Source organism: Rhinolophus sinicus, chromosome 3 (genome assembly GCF_057876585.1).
Source record: "Rhinolophus sinicus isolate RSI-liver-muscle chromosome 3, RSI-T2T, whole genome shotgun sequence".
Lineage (NCBI taxonomy): Eukaryota > Metazoa > Chordata > Mammalia > Chiroptera > Rhinolophidae > Rhinolophus > Rhinolophus sinicus.
Genome location: NC_142503.1, coordinates 169,651,854 through 169,672,317, shown reverse-complemented (window position 1 = coordinate 169,672,317; position 20,464 = coordinate 169,651,854). Strand labels below are relative to the sequence as shown.

Here is a 20,464-nt window from a genome sequence, read left to right as displayed (position 1 = left end):
CACTGTTTTCCCACCGCAGACGCTGTCAGCTGCACTCCCCTTCTCTCCGGTGTGAATTATTCACCCTCTTCCTCTACTCCATGCATTAAGTGCAACCTTTCAGCAACTTTGCTGCTGTGGCTGGACTCGCCACACGCCTCCCGCGCTCCGCAGCCCTGGAGAAGCTCCCTTGTGCGGCTGAAGCACCCCGCGTCAGACACAGCCTGGGGCTCAGGGGCCGTTCCTGCACCTTCTTTGCGCTCCGACCCTATCTGGCTCTGGCTGGGGCGTGAGCGGTAGGGCGGTTGCTGCAAGCTCCTGTGTGGAGCTTCGGGAGCTGAAGCCCTGAGGGGGGCGGTAGCAGCGTCAGGTGGCTGCTCTGCGTACCCGCGCGCCGCCCAGTCAGTCCCTGCTCAGCGCTCAGCTTCAGCGGAGCGGGAACACCTCCACTCCGGCAGCTGCGTTTTGGGCTCGGGATCCCGGTGGCAGAAGCTGAGCTGTGGTCCGTCCGATTGCCCATTGCCTTTTCTGGCCTCCGGCCTGCGTCTCCCACTTCCTCTCCCACTCCACGGCCCCACTGGACCACCAGCGTTTGCCTCGATCTCCAGGGAGAGAGGAGCGGCCACCAGGCGCGCAGCCCAGCAGAAGTTGGACTCGGCGGGGCAGCCGTGATCCAGCTAGACGAGAGGGGTGGGGTAGGGCAAGGGGAGAGGAAGACGCGGTAAAGGGCTCTCGGTCTGGGATAGAAGGGACTGGAAGATAGGAGCTTGAGTTGGCTCTTCTCCGCCAGCCCCGGGGCGTGGGGCAGGGGGAGAAATGCTGAGCCCGCGCCCAGGCGACCGCCGCGGCAGCACCCTCAGCAGCAGCTTCAGCATCAGCACCGGCGGGACAGCGACAGCGGGGGCGGCGCAGGCGCACTGTGCCCCGCGGAGCCTGCAGTTTCCGAGCCCCGTGTGCGGCACTGCCACAGTCTGGGCAGCGGCGGCCGGGGGAGCGCTACTACCATGAACTGCCTGGTCCTCCTCCCCAGAGCTGCTCATCCGGGTCGGGCTGGAGACACAGTCAGGGGACCCCGTGGCCGCCGCCGCGCCCCCTCTTCTTTTGGCTTCATCTTCTCCACCTTCTCTTTCTCCACCTTCTCTTCCTGCATCCCCCCCTCCCCCGCCGCGGATCCTGGCCGCCGCTCTCCAGACCCAGGATGCCGGGGGGCAAGAGAGGGCTGGTGGCACCGCAGAACACATTTTTGGAGAACATCGTCAGGCGCTCCAGTGGTAAGAAGAGTTGCAGTCTAAAACACCCCCACCTCTATCCTGCCCACGCGCGCCCCCATCCTCCTCATCCCAGCCCTCTCCCAAGGGGGGAGGGGGATGCAGACAGCCCCACACGGTGGCTTCAGTTACTAGTTGGACCTGATTTTGGAAGGGGGTGGGAATGAGGTAGTGGTGGAAAGTTAGTTAAATACCCTCCTCACAACGTACTCATCCGCTCCCACCTGTCCAGAGCCGGGAACAAGCGGGAAGCGAAGCGGGAGCGGGTAGGGTGTAGGTACGTCTGGAGAATAGAGTTGAGCTTCGCTTTGGTGAGGTGGTATTTTTCTTGTTCATCCTCTTCCCACATTCCCTCCCAAGTAGGCTGCAAAGACAGAACAAATTCATAGAGTTAGTTAATCCCAGTGCAAGGGTTTCCTTCAAGTTGGGAATGGCTGTGAAAGTGGCTACTTAAGATTTAAGTCTCTGGAATGGCCTTTGGGCCCAATGGACGCTGCTGAGAGGAACCTTATGTTGGGGAGAGTAGTTGGAATCGAACCTAATGAACAGTGCAGTTGAAAAATGGGAAGGCAATTATTATGGTCAAATTTGTGTTTAAAGTTTCTTTTTTTTAATTGTGCATTAGCCTATACTGATTTATATGATATTTGATTTGACTCAAACAGGAGAAATGTAGAGGGAAAACAACAGCTACTGTGCTTTGAAAGTACTAGAGAAAGAAAAAAAAAATGCCATTCTACCTTGACGATGTTCTACTTTGCTACTTAGTGGTGTTGACTTGCCTTAAAGTGTCTTTAAAATGCCATCCACTTGTGCATTCATTTTCTCCAAGATATTCTGAATAGGGATGGTTATATATGTCACATATTAAGACTTAGAAACTTTGCATTTTGCTGAAATCTACATCTTCCACTTGTTTTAAGGACTTTCATATAATTTTCGGTTTTATAAACAAGATATGCCAAGTGTCATTTAAACTTTTTTCCTTTAGAGGCCTGTTATTTTATTGTAAGATCTCTTGCTTGAAGAATTACAAGAGAGACATTTCTGCATATTGATTGATTACAGTAGAGCTTCGACCAAAACAATGAAAATAAATTATGCAGTTCCATAATTTATTGTTTATTCATTCATTCGTTCATTAAGTGAAACAATATTTTCTTGGGTGTCTTATACAACAGACACTCTGTGGGGTCCTTTGGATAAAAGAAAATGATTAAGACACTTCTGTTCTCAAGAAGCTCCCTGCTTAGTGGGCAAGACAGAAGCACTGTCAAATGACAATAAATAATTAAATATGCCTATGCTTTCCCTGATTTGGTAGATTATATTATATTAATTCTTAGATTAGGATCTCTTCAAAAACTAGGCTTGCAGATATTTCCCCTGATTTGGGGACTATATATATTTAAAGGTCCCAAGGTATTTTTCGTAAAGCTCTGACATGGTATTTGGTATTAATTCGAGTCGTTTGACTTTTTTCTTCCACTGTGGTCAATACCTGGTACTATACAAGTCTAGAGTAGACTTTTTGGGTTGGAAAAAAGTAGCTAATAGGCCTGGTCTACTTAAAAAAAACACCACAACTATATTTTTAGCCATTCCAGTGTGATTTCAAATGTGGTTTGGATTTTTTATGATAATGTAAAATATAAATTTATAACAGTAGGCAATTCCTGTGTTTATACATTACCTTGTATGAATATTATACAAGAACAAAGTACAAGGGGGCTATTACTGTTAAAACAACCAGTTGGAAATTTAAAGTTTATTGGAATCAGTTATTTAAGAAAGATCAGTTTTATTTAGCTTTCTCATCTTCTTAAGTTATTTCAACTCCTTGCACTTTGGTCTGTGAAAGGACTTTTCAGAGAAGGTCTTAAAGAATAAAACCCATAGGCTCTCTGTTGCTCTGCAGAGTAATCAGAGAGAAGATGACAGGTCCTTGACTGAAGTTTACTAATTTAGCATCTTTGGTTGAAACTTCTCATACAGACTGGACCTGTGAGTCAGGTTTTAGAGTACCTTTTATTTCAGATATACCATGAAATTAAGACTTACCGTATGTGGCTTAGAAATAGCTGCTTCTGTTACCTCCATTTTACATCTCCCATCCCAGTTAATGAATGTTCTATCTTTTTCACATGTCATATTCATAATTTTTTCATTGATTTCATGTTTCTTTCCATGGAAAATGCCATGTGTGAATGAAAATTTATCTGCTTTGGCATTTTACATACCACCTTATTTGCTTATGGCTAACTTTTAATACCATTGCTCACAACCTCTGAGCTTTGTTTGAAATGTGTTAGATATTTGAGGTAAGTACTTGCGTGTGTATGTAATAAACACTGGAAAGTCTCAGTACCACTTTTACAAGAAGAACCTCAGAAAATGAGAATTACAGTATTAAATTGGTTTACACATTCACGTGGGAGTATCCCACAGTTGTTGCCATTTCCATATGATTTGGCAGAGAAATAGAAAAATTCATTCTGAGAAATTGTTTAATTGAGACTAACAGAAAATTCCCATCAGAATTCTCACAGACAGATCGAGTTTGTCACAGTGAAGATTTCATTATTCACTAACTTAACAACATTGAAAGTGAAGTGTCGGCAGAGCTTTAGTGGAAAAAGAAAGAAAAGGAGGCAGCACTGCTAATATATTTAAGCATTGGAGAGGTAGGCTGAAATTGTCTATTTACCTTTTACTCCATGGAATGCTTTGCTTTCTGATACAACATCATTTTCTTATGAAAAGATCAGATCATTTAGTGAGAGTCAGATGAAGTAGAAACATATACATAAATATGCACACAGATAAACATATAGATAGTCTTCCACCCAAGTACAAAGATAGATGTAGAGGGAGAAACTCTCACACACAAAGAGCAAAAGAGAGATCTAGAAAGTAACAGATATACCAAAGGAGAGAGGGAGGGAGGGAGGGAGATGAGAGAGAGAGAGATTAGACATGAAAGGGAAACAGACACAAAGAGAAAACATCAGGTATTTATTTGTCCATGGATACCACTAATGAGCTGCAATCTCAGCCAATTAGAAATCCATCAGAGAACTTCTTGATGGTGCAGAACAAAAGAACAAGAAGTGTGTGGTATATTTGCGTATAGATTTTAAACCTGAGAAGTTCCTAATAAAATTCTAAACTCCTCATTTGCAATTTCAGAGAATAAAATGGTGCTGTATTCTGTGCGCCAGTGTAGCACTGTTGCCTATTTGCTGTTATTTTACACCTCCTGAGATTGGATTTTTATTTTTCTTATTTAGTTGACTCAGTTTGTTATGGGAAAGCATTTCAAATTATTACTGGTGATTCAAAGTCTATAAAATAAAATAATGGGGGCCATTGAGTAGGATGAATACACACATGCTTTATAGACAAATCCCCAAATAGTAGAAGTAAGGAGTTCCTTTTTTTCAGTTTTAAGATAAAAGACCAGATCATTTTAGACAAGTAAAATAAATTACAGTAATTCTTAGCATGTGATTCTAGTAGGTATAGAGAGCACATTATTACTCCAAGAAGTTGTAAAGGTCGAAAGTGTAAATGTAATAGCAGGGTTTAGATACATTTTTGGCTAGCAGAAATAAGTCGGTAGGAAAGGCAAAGGGAAAGTTTGGAAACTCTGTGGTGAGTTCATTACACCTGTACAATGTCTCATAGAAGTCCCCACACCGGAAGTGCTTATTGAACAAATCTGTGTCTGGAACATTATTAGGCTATCTTCCCTTATTTACATTTCAGTTATCTATGCAAGATACTCATCAATATATTTTGGACTGTAGGGAGCAGCAAAACTTATGGGTAAAGTGAAAATAGTTAAAATCAACAGTTTTTAGACTGTTAGGTGGAATTTCAGTTTAAAAAAACCGAACAAATTATTTCTAAGGCCTTCAATTATGTCTTTGGTCAGCACATTTCATTCATATGTTGTCTTTGTTGACAAATAGGCATAAATAGTTAGTTTGGGTGACAGTAAAATTGGTTGCCATTTGAAAAATTATAACTTCAAAAATAATATATTTTTATTAGGAGTTAATAATTGTTCTTTAATATTTTAAACATTATGAAAAACTAGAAATGTTTTTCTCTTTAGAGAAAATAGGCTCAGAAAAGAAGAAACATATGAGGTAGTATTTTATGAAACACTTAATTTTCAAGAGAAGAAGTTCACCATACCCAAGTTACCATTTTCCCAGAGATATCCCTGTTGCACGAGCACTTTTCTTTTCTCAGTTATCCCTTATAGGAATATCCATAATTATTTTTGTGCTATAGTTAATATTTATAAATACTGAGATCTTAAAGGAGAATCTGTAGAAGAGGAAATAGAGAACTAGTGATGTAAAAACAAAACAAAAAGTAATAATAACTTTTAAGGATTATCCAATTTAAAAGAAATGGTTAAAAAAATGGACTCGATATTTATTCTTGAAAGATTTTCTTTCTTTTCTTTTTGTTTAATTTATTTTTTTATTAGTTTCAGGTATACAAAACAATGTAATAGTTAGACATTTATCATTTATATCCCTCACAAAGTGATAACCCCTCTCCCCTAATCTATTACCCCTCTGATATCGCATACAGCCATTACATTTCCACTGTCTCTATTCCTAATGCTGTACTCCACTTCTGTACTCTCTCTATATATTTATAGCTGACATTCATTATTGTTCAGCTTCATCTTCAGGTGTGCAGTGCAGTGATCAGGCATCTACATCATCCCTGAGGTGGTCTTGAAAGATTTTCTTAAACATCTAAACGGCTAGTCAGGAAATATGCATAAAACCACATGGTGTTTTAGAAGCATTAGTTTACCCAGGTCTTATAATATATTAGTTTCACTTTTAAAACACCGTAGAGGTTGAAATTATATTGAAAACTCCTAAATTATATTTATAAATAAGTCAGAATATTGTCTCTTGGTTTAGAGCCGACACTGAGTTATATAATGAATGCAGTACTTTCCTGACTACAGAGCTGTTTATCCCAGGACACTCTTATCTTCACTAGAATTGCCCTCTTTGTCTATATTTTGCTTAATTCCAAAAGTAGGATGTGTACAAAATCCATGTACCTAACCATGTTTTAACTGACTTATTAACAGAATCGTGTAAGACAATATTTTTTGATGGAAGGGAACAGCTATGGTTATTTTAATTGGCGGTGACTGAGTAGATTTCCAAAAAGAAGTCCTTTAGTTTAGTCAATATTTATCTTTGACTTTTATTGTTGACAACAGCTGTTTGCTAGCATGGAGAAACAATACTTCCACATTCTCCAGTGTCTAGCCTAGGAAAAGGTTATATGTATTGTTCTCCAAAGCTCTGTAGTTAGGATTTACCACAAGAGGTCACTATAGGTTCTGTCACAGGTGAACCAAGTTGTTAATCTGTTTCTTTTTGTTTTCTTTTTCTTCTCCTCAAGTTTGATTGGAGGTTAAAATCAATGTAGTTAGTTGTTAGTTGATGGTGACAACGTTTTGTGACTAAGTGAATGGAATATTAATAAAAACAGTTTATGTAAAGGAATAAATTAAAAAAAATTTAGACTAGTATAACATTTACTTTAGAAGGTAAAAAAATTATTGTAATAAACCATTTGATGTGGTGATAATATACATGAAATACAAAGTTTTGCAGAAAAATGCCATATATGAGGTGTGATCAAACATTACAGTGAATGTTTAAGTGAAAAATTTGTAACTGTAAAAGACACATTGTCCTTAATCCCCCTCAAAATACTCCTCCTCTCTTTGAACACACTTATCTCATTGTTCTTGCCACTTTCTAAAGCAGTTCTGGAAGTCCTCCTTTGTGAGTGTCTTTAGTTGCACTGTCGTGGCTGCCTCGATGTCCTGAATCAGTCTGAGTTTGGGAAAGAGCCAGAAGTCACATGGTGCCAGATCTGGTGAATAAGGTGAATGAGGACACACCGTAATGTTTTTATTTGACAGAAATTGCTGTATACCAGAAGCGATGTGTGACATGGAGTGTTGTCATGATGGAGGATGATTTATGGCACACTTTAAAACACACCTTTTCTCAACCATAGCTCACTCTGAACTGACTGCACTGAACAAATTGGAACTTGTCACACACTGTAACTAAGGTTTGACCTACTGCTTCCCGTATTGAAGATCCCTCCCTTTCCATTGGATGGCAATCGGCAGCAGCATTCACCCTATGTTTTGATCACAACGTAAAGTCTCCATGTCACACATCACTTCTTGATATGCCAATTTCTGTCAAAGCATTACGGTCTGTCCTCATCCACAGTATTCACCGGATTTGGCACCGTGTGCCTTCTGGCTCTTCCCCAAAGTCAAAATGACCATGAAAGGTGAACGTTTTGAATTGACTCAGGACATCGAGGCAGCCACAACTAAAGACACTCATGAAAGAGGACCTCCAGAACTGCTTCAGAAAGTGGCAAGAACGATGGGATAAGTGTGTTCGAAGCGAGGGGGAGTTTTTTATTTTTTTTTAATTAAAATTTATTGGGGTGACGATGGTCAACAAAACTACATAGGTTTCAGGTGTACAATTCTATAATACATCATCTATATATTACATTATGTGTTCACCACCCAGAGTCAGTTCTGCCATCACCAGAGGGAAAGTATTTTGAGGGGGATTAATGGCAATGTGTCTTTTAGTATAATAATTTTTTTAAATTTAAACATTCAGTGTATTCTTTGATCACACCTTGTAAATAATGTTCATACTGTAAGGATGATATATATATATATATTTATATTTCAATAAAAATTGTTCTTTAGCAGATGTCTTGATATAACTTATATTAAATTGATGAAGTATAATCAGTTCATGAGAGTGCTTTGACTTTATTAAATGATAGTCCACAGATTTACTTATATCTAGGATATGATTCTAGTATTTTGATGTTATCCATCCAAATTTTCAAACTGAAATATAAAGCTCAGACAAATATTCTTCAAAGTTCCCCAAACTTATGAACTATGTGATTAGAGGTATTATTACTTTAAGAGTTTTTGTTTCCTGTTAATCAGAAAGCCTGAATCTTGATTTTAGGGATTTTTTCTTTTTGGTAGGATTAGAAACACATATTGGGAGAAGCTTTGAAATGTCCTAAACAAAATTAGTTTTAATGGAAAAATTAAAATATGCCATACAGCAATTTTATGATTAAAAGAGCTATGTTGTAAAATCAAATAAACATAAATAACAAGTCACAATTAAAAACCAGTGGCAATTGTGGAAATTGAGGTTAAAGAAAGTAGTCTTGATGTGCTCTAAGAAATGGATATTTACAAAATATTTCCTTTACCGGTAGCAGAATAGAATTTTTTTTTGTAATTTAAAGTTTATTGGGGTGACAATTGTTAGTAAAGTTACATAGATTTCAGGTGTACAATTCTGTAATACATCACATGTGTGTTCATCACCCAGAGTCAGTTCTCTTTCCGTCACTGTATACTGGATCCCCTTTACCCTCATCTACCACCCCCACCCCCTTACCTTCTGGTAACCATTAAACTATTGTCTGTGTCTATGAGTTTTTGTTTCTTCGTTTGTTTGTCTTGTTCTTTTGTTGTTTTCAGTTTTATATACCACATATCAGTGAAATCATATGGTTCTCTACTTTTTCTAACTTATTTCGCTCAGCATAATAATCTCAAGATCCATCCATGTTGTCACAAGCAGAATAGAATTTTTAAAAAATCTCATATTATATTTTTGTCGCACACAAAAGAAAGAAAATTATAATTATGTGAGGTGATGGATATGTTAATTCGCTTGATTGGGGTAATCATTTCACAATGTATATGTGTATGAAAACATCAAGTTATACAACTTAAATATATGCAATTTTAATTAGTCAATTAATACCTCAATAAAACTGAAAAAATATCCTCAGTATATTCCACCAAATACTTTAGTTTAATAATGTGTGACGTAATTCCTTTTTATCATTGAGGAATGACTACAAAGAATCGTTTAAATATCCTCATTTTTATATAATATAGAAGTTACTATTGGAAAATAGTAACTTGAAAAATATTTGATTGAATGAGGGCAGTGATAATACTATTATATAACTCAATGTATATTTTAGACATTATTTTAGTATTTGGTTGTATGTGGTTACTATTACTGATAAAGAGATATATTGTGTACATCCCAGATAGTAGTTTTGTGATATAAGTTTTCACATGGAAAAAAATAGGAAAATTAAATAAAGAACACAATAATGTAGAAAGAAAGAGTAGTTGAAAAACTTTGAAATTTTATTGAAGTGATAAGTACTACGTACTAAGTCCTATTGATTTCAAGAGATAAGTGATTTGAGATCTGAGCTTAAGTGCACAATATCAGTTTCTAGAGGTAATGACATATAACAGGGAAGTCATGAAAATGCTGGTATATGAACTAAGCTCTGGAAGGACATGGGTCATACCTTACGCATACTGTATATCCTCCACTGTGAAGAGCACATAGAACTAAGTACTAATTGAATAAATGCTGTTTGATTTTGTCTCTTAAATTAAACAAGTCCATAATTATTTTTCCCAAAACAGTGCTGATTAAATCTATTAAGTCAGCTTGTATAAGTACTTGCATAGTTTAAGATATTTGATTAATGCATAGATCTGAAAATGGAAATCGCATTGTATAGGACCAATCGATGTGTCTCATGAGAACACCAGAGGCGAACATGTAAGTGATCTCATGCTTATCTGCTGTTCCAACTTGGTGTGCAGCTGAAATGTTTTCTATCACTTTTATTCTAATCTCCAAGGGCTTAAAAGCTAGACTGTTTCATACAGGAAAGAATTGTTTAGAAATTTGTAGATTCTAATTAAATTATTTTTTTTAACAATTTTGCACTTAGGAGTTATGGGTGGTAGGTTTCATGATTGCAAATCGATCCTTACCAGTTTAAGTATCTTCTGCATGAGTTTTGCCTTGAGGAACAGCTTACAGTCCTATGCCATACCCAGTGGAAGAGGGAAAATGGATTTTGGCTGTTGAGAGACTGCAGGGCCAGCCTCAGATCACCAAGTTTAACTGAAAATCAAACAACTCACTTGGATTGAAGTGAAAACCTTTATGCTGATCTTTTCTGTCTGCTGGCATATTTTTTTTTTAGGTTTTTGTTTGTTTGTTTGTTTTTAATTTTATTAGTTTCAAGTGCACAAGACAAAGCAATACTTAGACGTTTATCATTTATATCCCTCACACTATGTGAACCCCTCTCCCCCCATCCACTATCCCTCTGACATCTCACAGAGCCATTACATTTCCACTGTCTCTATTCCTAATGCTGTACTCCGCTTCCTGTAACCATATATATATATATATATAAAATTATAGTTGGCATTCATTATTGTTCAGCTTCAGGTGTACAGTGCAGAGATCAGGCATCTACATCATCCCTGAGGTGGTCTCGCAGATGGGACATATATCCATCGGATATCCTACAAAATCTTTACATTATTGATTACGTTCCCCAAATTAATTTTCAAAACCCCGTGGCCATCTTGTGGTTACCAACTATTTTCTAAACCCCTCACCTTCCCCCTTATCTCCACCCCCCCCCCCGCCCATCTAGCAACCCTCAGTTTTTCCTCTATGTCTCCAAAACTGTTTCTGACTAGTTCATTCACTTATTCTTTTCTTTAGATTCCGCATATAAGTGAGATCATACGGTATTTGTCTTTCTCTGTCTGACTTATTTCACTTAACATAATGTTCTCTAGGTCCATCCATGTTGTTGCAAATGGTAAGATTTCTTTCTTCTTTATGGCTGCATAATACTCCATTGTATAAATGTACCACAGTTTCTTAATCTAGTCATCTACCGATGGGCATTTCGGTTGTTTCCATATGTTGGCTATTGTGTATAGTGCTGCAATAAACATAGGAGTGCATAAAGATTTTTGAATTGGAGTTTTGGATTTCTCCAGATAGATACCTAGGAGTGGGATTGCTGGTCATAAGGTAGTTCCATTTTCAGATTTTTGAGATACCTCCATACTGTTTTCCATAGTGGCTGTATCAATCTGCATTCCCACCAACAGTGCACAAGCGTTCCCTTTTCTCCACATCCACGCCAGCACTTGTTGTTTATCGATTTATTGATGATAGCCATTTTGACTGGGGTGAGGTGGTATCTCGTTGTGGTTTTTATTTGCATTTCTCTGATGGTTAGTGAGGTTGAGCATTTCTTCTTATGTCTGTTTGCTGGCATAGTTTTTATTTGGAGAAAATTAAAGCACAATGAGTTTATTTTCATGTATTTATAGCAGTGAGAGAATAGAGAAATTCTTCAATGAGAATTAAATAGTCTCAGCATAAAGTCCCCTAAAAATAACACCCATCCTTTTCTTGACTCTCATACACTTTCTAGTTAATCATTTATTAATGCAACAAAAATTTATTGAGTGCCTACTGTGTGCTAGGCACTGATCTAAGCACTGGGGATGCATAATGAATAGAATGAAGAAAACTGGTGTTTCTCCTTTTTTATTTTTTATTTGTGGGGCAGTGTGCACATTGGTTAGGAGCCATAGGTCTGGAAGTTTTCATTGGAGTCCTGGCTCTGATACTGACTAGTTCTGTGACTTACTTATCTGTACCTCATTTTCTCTTCTGTAAAATACAAATAATAATAGTATGTTGTTTATGGTAATGGAGTAAGGATTAAGTGAGGTAATATGTACAAAGTTCTGAGAACAGTGTCTGGCACATAATAAGCACCATATCAGTAGCTATGTTGTTAGTTATTTATTGTTTAGATGTTTAAATCTATGAATGCACCATCTGTTGTTGATGGCTCTAAAATTTGGTCACCATTTCCTTTTGCATCTCTTTTCAACTGATAATGATGAAGCTTCTTAGAAGGTTACAAGTAGTCACCCTTGTGAATCCAAAGACCTTTTATTTGTCTGTGTTTTTCTGGCTTTGTAGGATTTCACAAAATGCTCCCCTACCCTCTCCATATCCGTGTTCATCTTTGGGATTTCACGTCTTTGCACTTCCTCCTGCCCTTTTTCCTGGATTCTCTTTCTATTCTCTTTTCCCTCTCCTCTTCTCCCCTTCATCCCTGCTCCCTTCTCCTCTCCTCTCTCCTGAAGAATCACTAGTCATCCAGGTTCAACCTTCAACTGTCTTTCTTACATCTGTGCCCTCCTTTTCAGAGCAAGCTTGTCCTCTTGTGCTTGCTTTGTCCTCTCTGGGCTCCAGTCCCATGTTTCCAGTGGCCTGTAGACGTTCTCTTCTTGTACTTCTCACAAGTCATCAGTGTGGCCAGAATTGAATTTATCATTGCTTTTGGCGTCAAACAGTCGTAGTTTCTTTGGTATTTCCTTATTTCTGTCAAAGGCACTGAGGTGTAATTACCACTTACCAGTCTTTAGTGGTAAGAATTTTGCCATGTACTTCATTTGTACCCTCCGTAAGTGCTGTGTGCAGAGGAAGTGAATTCATGCTTGTTCACTATACTGACTCATCTCAGGGCATGAAACATGCCCATATCTGATATCACATGCAGCCAATATATGTAAGCATGATGGATCAACAAAAGAATTACAGGTCAAGAGAAAAGAGTTGGGCTTGGAAACAAAGTATCTCCACTGAGAATGAGGAATGAAAGATGTGCTACATTCTCCTTATTCATTCCTAAAGCAGGCTCTCTCTCTACTAAAGCAACCATAGTCAAGGTACCTGGAAATCTTTCTGGAACTCTGTGGGATGTTTCCAAGCTCAGAGAACAATGCTCTCAACAGAGCAAAGGTGTTTCCATCTTGATGACACAGACTCCCATCCTGGCTTTAGCCCTTACCCACAGGGACACACTACGACTCTTCAGGATTATAACTACCTGGCAGGGTTGCTGGAAAAAACTCAATAAAGTCACAAATGTACAGATCTTGCACTGTGCTTCATCATAATGAGGGCTTAATAAATATTCACCTTTTTCTGCTTCTCTAGATAAGGTTAGGTTAGGGAGATTTTTCTTTTTTAACCTGAAGAAAGCAAAGTAATAATAATTGAGAATTTCAGAAACTGGTGGAGGACCTGAGCTTTAAAAGCATTTGGATTCACTTTACCAAGGGCTTATTTGGAGTTAAAAACCAAAATACCAAACAAACAAACAAACAAACAACCCTCCTCTACCCAACAAAAAAACAACTTAGAACCAAAGACACATCAGTGCTCCTCCTTGGCGGTGCTTGGAGAAGCCAAGGGAGAAGGCAGAAATGTCAGCCTCTTTTTGTGATTGGCCCAGTGAAATTTGGCCAAAGGAGAGAAATGAATTTGTGATCTGCGTCTTTCCCTTGAACAATTAGCTGCTAGTGCATAGGTAGTAGAAATTTTAAAAAAAAAAGGACAAAATTTTAGAAAATTAATTGCATTGTAAATGCATTCAATAAAGACTTGCTTCTGTTTTTCTACCAGGTGTACAGGTTAGACTAGTCTTTTAATTGAAATTCTTCATTAGTTACCTTGCCATTAGTGTTTGAGTGCCTTAAAAGGTCAATGTCAAAGAAAATATATAATCTTTTCAGGACAAATGCAATTCATTTGCAAAAACAAGGTTTATTTGCAAGATTGAAAAATGATGCTTAATCATTAAATGTGTGATACTCCCCCCCCCAATAAACACACCTTGACTGATTTAGCTTTTATCCAAGATTATATAATTAGTGAATGTCTTATGGCTTTAAGCATTTAAGAAATTTTATTGTAATAAAATCCAGTAGAAAGTTGTCATTACCTATATTCAGGTAAAGGTTTTCAGTTGTATTTTGAGACTGAATCCTATAGGCTGTTATTGCAGTTTTATTTTTCCTTCTAATGATTCTGACCAGTATACATTTTAGAAACCCATGTTCTCATGAACAAAACACCAACTATTAAAAGTAGAACCTTGGAATTGTTGAGCATTCTTTGTATGTGTGTGTGGAAATATTTTTAAAACAAAATTACTATTATTCCTATTCCTAGAATTTCAGAAATATGAAATATGTCGTGTTCTGAGCCACTTTAGCTAGGTGAAAAAAATAATGCCATCAAAAAACATAGAAACATAAAAATGTGCCTTTGATCTTGAAGGAGATGAAAAGTGGAGGCATATTTTTAACTTTGATGATGGCTGAATAAATTTAAAAAGATTAACAGATACTTTTTGCATATTTGAAACTCCCACAGTGATGGTCTGCTTAATGTTGCTGATATTATTATATAATAATTAGTCTCAATGTGGAAGGTGCAAGTGTATGTGTATGTATACACACACACATACACACTTTATATATATATACACATACATACATATATACGAGTATATGTATATACATATATATGAGTATATATATTATATATATTATATATATATATATATATATATATATATATATATATATATATATATATATAATTTGTTTTTTCCTTGCTGTAGAGCTGTGGGGTAAAGTGTTTTTGTAAGGACATAGGACACAAAAGATACCAGCCTTTTATTCTGTTATTGATATGGTGGAAGTGGGTAATACACCTATCAGAAATCAGCATTGTGGATGTGGGTATGACGTATAAATTATTTATGCTTTTGTTTAGCTATCTGTGTCAGGACGTTATTTACCCCAAATAAGATGTGTTATATGTGCTTCAGTGTTGTTCAATTGTTACTGTTCTATGAAATCTCTCACCCAGAAGACAAGTTAAAAAATTTATATATGCTCCATGATTTAGATTCACAAGTCTCCAGAATGCAGGGAAATCTTAGGAACACGAAGGGTTTTTTGTTTTGTTTTGTTTTTACAGAATTTTCAGTTCTTTGATTAAAAATACCTAGCACTGTCCTTATCTGTATTCTTGACAATGTCTATCATTGCTCTAATAATTACTTATTGCTTTAAAGAAGAATCAGAATTTTTATATTCGATTTACTCATTTAACAAATATTCGTGGGCTTACAGTGATGAACAAACAGAGATGGTCCCTGACCTCATGTAACTTGGAGTCTGGTAGGGAGGCAGACATTCAAAAAACTCATATCAAATATATGATTACAAATTATAGTAAGCATTTTGAAGGAAAAGGGGAGGGTGCTGTAATGAAGTGTAACAGGGACCAATTTCGATTGGGAGATGGTGTCAGAAAAGCCTTTCTAAGGAAGTAGTGTTAAATTGACACCTAAAGTAAGAGGTAACTAGATGGTAAGTAGGCAGAAGAATATTTCAGGCAAAGAGAAAATAGGTGAATAGTCCTAAGGAGAGAAAGAGAAAATGAGTGGCTATTTGTAAAGCTTAAAGGCCAGTGTAGTTAGATTGCAGTGGGCAAAACAAGAGAAAGGTTGGAAACAGGGATGGAGAGACAGCTGTTCAGGGTAAGGCTTTTGCATTATATTTCAAGTGGAGTGGATAGATCTCCTTGCCACATGGGTTACTTGTTGTGTAACGATAAATTGAGTTGGAAGGAGGAGGAGGTGATATTAGGGGACCAGCTAGGAGACTGTTGTGATAGTCCAGGCAAGAGATGATGGTGGCTTGGCCTGGGATGGTAGCAGTAGAGATGGGGCAAAGTGGATGCGTTGACATGTTTTGTTAGTAGAATTATTAGAGTTGAACTGGATAGCATGAATGAAGAGGTGTAAAGGATGACTTTCTGGCTTTTGGCTCAAGCATCTGTGTGTAGATACAGGTCGAGAAGATTTCCCTGAGATGGGGAAAACTAGAAGACAGGCAGAATGAGTGATGCTCTAGGGATCACCTGCCTCGTCACTTTGTCATCTAGCCCCCTTTCTTCCCTTGAAATAAAGAATGCAGCCAAAGGGGGCTTAGTGTGACTGTGGACAAAGGTGATTTCTGCATCCTACTTACAGATGTTCAGAAGAAGAGTATCACAGGCCAGGTAAGGAGCTTAGTCAGACTGGTTGTTTTTGTGGATTAGAAACATGTAGTTTCAGATTTTTATAAGAGCTTGATTTGGATCAGAAACAAAGTAAATTTCGAATAAAACCAAAATCCCAAACCCATACCTAACTTTATAATGAATATTTGACAATCAGTATTGTTGAAATGCCCTCTTCAACCAGTCCCTTTTAGAATAAAAACGTTCGTGATTGCTACGTGGATTTTATTGTGTTGCTTTTAAGCTTCAAATTTCCCTTCTTGGGCACTAATTTTTGGAAGGTGTGTTCTTTAGTTCTTTGAATCAGAGGATTGTGGAGGTTGGGGTAACACTTGGAGCTCTGAACACCTGCACTTAAGTCCTTCCTCATGGAAGACCCACTGGTAAGCCTTGATCGCGGAGAGCAGCTTGAAATAGCCCGCGGCCAGGATTCCGGTTTCCACCTGCCCTTCTCTTGTGCTGCAGGATCTCTGTGCCACGGTTTAAGGGCTTTCAGAGTAAGAGTGATGGTTTCTGGCTGGTGTGCTTCCTCAAAGGTAGGACTCAATGAATACAATCAGAGGGAAAATCAGATTGACTTTTCTCAGAAGCAGCCGTAGACCTTGGAAAAACTATAAATTAGTGACAGTGTTTTGTTCCTAACTTCTTCTTGTGAACTTCTTTCCCTTCACCTCCACTCCATGTCTTCTCTCTTCATCAGCATTCTAGACTTCTTTTTCATTTTAGCACTTCTTAAAATATCTTAAAACTTCTCTGCCATAGTGCTCTGAAATATATCTCTCTAGGGTCATTTACATAAAAATGAGAGGGAGGAAAAGGGAGGAGGAGGAGGAGGAGAAAGAGGAGAGAGAGAGAGAGAGAGAGAGAGAGAGAGAGGTTTTAACTTCGAAAAAGGACATTACCATTGTTAATGTCCATGAAGTTTCTGGATTAGAATACACAGTTTTCATAAAAAGAAAACCAAAATGCTGTCCAATCATGTCAGATACAGGGAATATTGGAGCAGCTCAGAGGAAAGCATTCTGTTCCTGGAATTGCTGTAGCAAGGGAAGAAACATCTCACATACTTTTATATTATTTTAATTAATGAATATCACCTATTTTCTTCCAGACATTTCTATCAGCCAGGATTATTGATATGGTTTGTATATGATCTCCTTTAGGAATGGGATTAATATGCAGTGGCATGAAGTTGAATGTCGTTATTTTCCTATTGTCTGAAGAGGTAACACTGTAAAGAGGAAGTGCTTCCTTTATGTTAAAACAAAACAAAACCAAAGCTTAGATACCAGTTCAGAAATATGACACGATAGACTAGAATGGCTTAGAAAGTGAGGCCTGGTTCTGTGTTAATCTCCCACTAGACACCCTTTTCCTAAGTTCATTGAGTATTTTAACTTTCTTGGCCTGCTTTCCCATCCATAGAAAGAAGGAACGGGTGCACAAGATGAGTGCACTGATGAGCTTGGGGATCACCTTGTTTAAATGCAGGTTCTGATTCATTGGGTCTGGGATGGGTCCCAGATTCTGCATTGCTAATAAACTCCCCGTTGATACTGGTTCAGGTTTTAAGTAGCAAGGTACAGGTTTTCCAAACCTGGCTGAGTATGAGACTCTCTTCTGTGGCTGTATTTTTGTGTTCACCCTGAGGGAATATGTTCAATGTCCCTCTGTGAGAATTTAATAATATGTATTTTTGACAGTCATTACAAGATTCTACTGTGGCTGCCAGCATTTAGGAACTAGTACGGTTGTACGTTAGTGCTTCTCTACCCTGGCTGTACATTAGACTCACCAGAGAAGATGTAAAAACAAATACTGATGTCTGGATCTCGCTCCAAGCCCAACTAAGACAAAATCTTTGAGGGGTGGGATCTTTAATGAATAACTGTGGTGGCCCCCTCCGGTCCTCCTCAACCTCCATCCCAGTTGAGTGTGCAGTCAAAATTGAGAAATACTCATGATTCCTAGTAGGCCGTGATGAATTAGGGCCTGCGATTTAGTTTTTGACCTGCTAACCCTTGAGGGAAAAGCACTTGTTTTATTTCATGTCTATCTCTGAGAGGATACTGGATGGTCTTGAAAGAATATAATGAGATGTTTTCAAGACTCAGTCTCTTGCAGAGATCTGTTCAAGAATCTTCTCATGTGTGGGATTATAGCTTCTGCAATGTTGTCCTGGACTACTACCACCTGGTATAGATAACGACCCAATTCTTAGCCCCCTCATACAGGAACACATTGTGTATTTGAACCATTTGGACAAGAAATGTTTGTAAATATCTTTAAGGACAGGAGTAGTCTGGATCCAAAGAAAAGTTTAGTTCCCCAGAATTCATTGCTCTTCGTATGCTAGGAACTGTGGATACAAATCAGAGCTGGTTTCCCTAAAATTGAGTAATGACTGTCTTAGTATATTTGGGCTACTGTAACAAAATACCATGAATTGCATGGTTTATAAAAAAACAGAAATTTATTTCTCATAGTTCTGGAGGCTGGAAGTCCACGATCATGGTGCTAGCATGGTCAAGTTCTGGGAGAACCCTCCTCTTGGTTGCAGAATACTGACTTGTCATTATATCTTTACATGATGGAGAGCAGAGCAGAGGAAGCAAGCTCCTTGTGACTCATAAGAGCAATAATACCATTCATGAGAGACTCCACCCTCATGACCTCATTGAAACCTAATCCCATCATGTCTAAATTATTAGAAGGAACCTGGTCAGAAGATTAGAGAAAGACTCACTGAGGTCATGACAACTGAGTTAAGATCTAAATAAATGTAGGTGTCCACCAGATGAGGAGGAAAAGTAGTGGTGTTTAGGCAGAAAGAATGGCAAGTTAAAAGATTTTATAATGGGAGAGAACTTGAAGCTCACAAGAATATATGAAAAATAGTGTGGCTATCAGAGAGGAGGTGGAATGGTGAGAGCTGAAGTTTAGCAGACTTTGACGTCATAATAGGCCGTGGAAAGAATGTGGGCATTTTAAGTGCCACGATAAGCTATTGATGGGTGTTAAAGCAGGGAGGGGCATAATCTAATTTGAATTTTGAAAAGACTTGTCTGGCTTCAGTGTGGATAATCCATTGAAGAAATCCCAGAGAGGGTTGGTGTATAGCTATTGGTGTGGTCCAGGGGAGAGATGATGGAAGCTTGGAGTTGGGAGATGATGGTGAGGATTCAGAGACATGGAAAGATTTGAAAGGTTTGGGAGATAAATAAAGATTTGCTAATGGCTTAGATATAGGGGTACTGAGAAGGATGTTGAAAGATGGCTTCTGGATTTCTGGTTTCCATAATTGCATGGATGGCAAGCCCACTTTCTAAGAAAAGCATCTGACTTGAGGGAATGAAAGGTAATGGACATGTCTGCTGAGGTACATTTACGATGTACCAAGGGGATAGGTCAACTTGGATATCAGGATCTAGAATTTATAGAAGAGGTCTGGTTTGGAGATATAACGTGATGAGTTACTGAGTCTATGGAGGTAGGTGAAAGTATAAGAGGAGCTGAAGTGGAGGAACTCTAATATGTCCTCACTGGGTAAAGAATGTTGATCCTGCCAAGGAAATGGAGACGTGTCCAGAGAAATGGGGGAATGTTGTTGTGTGAGAGCTAATGACTGAGAAATTTTTAAGGAGGGAGTGGTTACCAATGTTTCTGAATTGTCAAGTGAAATGAGTAAAAGACATCCTTGGGATTTGGTGACATGGAGAGGTTATTGGTAATCTTGGCTGTCTTGGAATGGTGAGGACAGAGACAGATAGGAGTAAGTAGGAGATGAATAGAAGAAGAAACTAATGAGAAGAGACAACTTTTATGGTAAGTTTGTCCTGTGAAGGGTTGGAGACAGATATGGTGGTAGCCAGAGGGCGATGCTGGCTGAGTGGTACTCAGTGAATGGGTCATAGAGAAGATAGAGTTGAGTTGGTTCTTAAAAGTTTTGATAGGCAAAGGGATGGAGGAAGTGCTTCAAGTAGATAGTGGGCATCGTATTTTGGGAGCACAATGAGGACCTGACCTAACTTCAATAGTATGGATTTTAGGAGTAATAAGAAATATGTTTCTATAGGTAAGGAGGATGACACTGAATTTCAGAGGGCTTTGTAAGTCTGGGAGAGGATTTGATGATGTAACCAGTTGGGAGACTTGATCTGAATGACAAGTGGTAGGATGGAGGCAGGGATTCAAGGGGACAAGTGAATAGAGACTGAAAATCAGACTGAAAATCAGGATGAGTTGAGGCATGGAGAACATGCACCTAGCTGTGTGGACTGCCGCAGTTACCTA

The 20,464-nt window shown here is 38.4% G+C and overlaps 1 protein-coding gene across 1 annotated transcript in view; it reads left to right on the top strand.

The window, feature by feature from the left end:
* Nucleotides 1-282: 282 nt before the first annotated feature.
* KCNH5 (potassium voltage-gated channel subfamily H member 5) overlaps nt 283-20,464 on the top strand; it is a 280,910-nt gene continuing 260,728 nt past the window's right edge. The window contains exon 1 of the mRNA XM_019733674.3: nt 283-1,250. Within this exon, the coding sequence (XP_019589233.1) occupies nt 1,178-1,250 (73 nt within the window). The 5' untranslated portion in view covers nt 283-1,177. The remainder of the gene's footprint in view (nt 1,251-20,464) is intronic.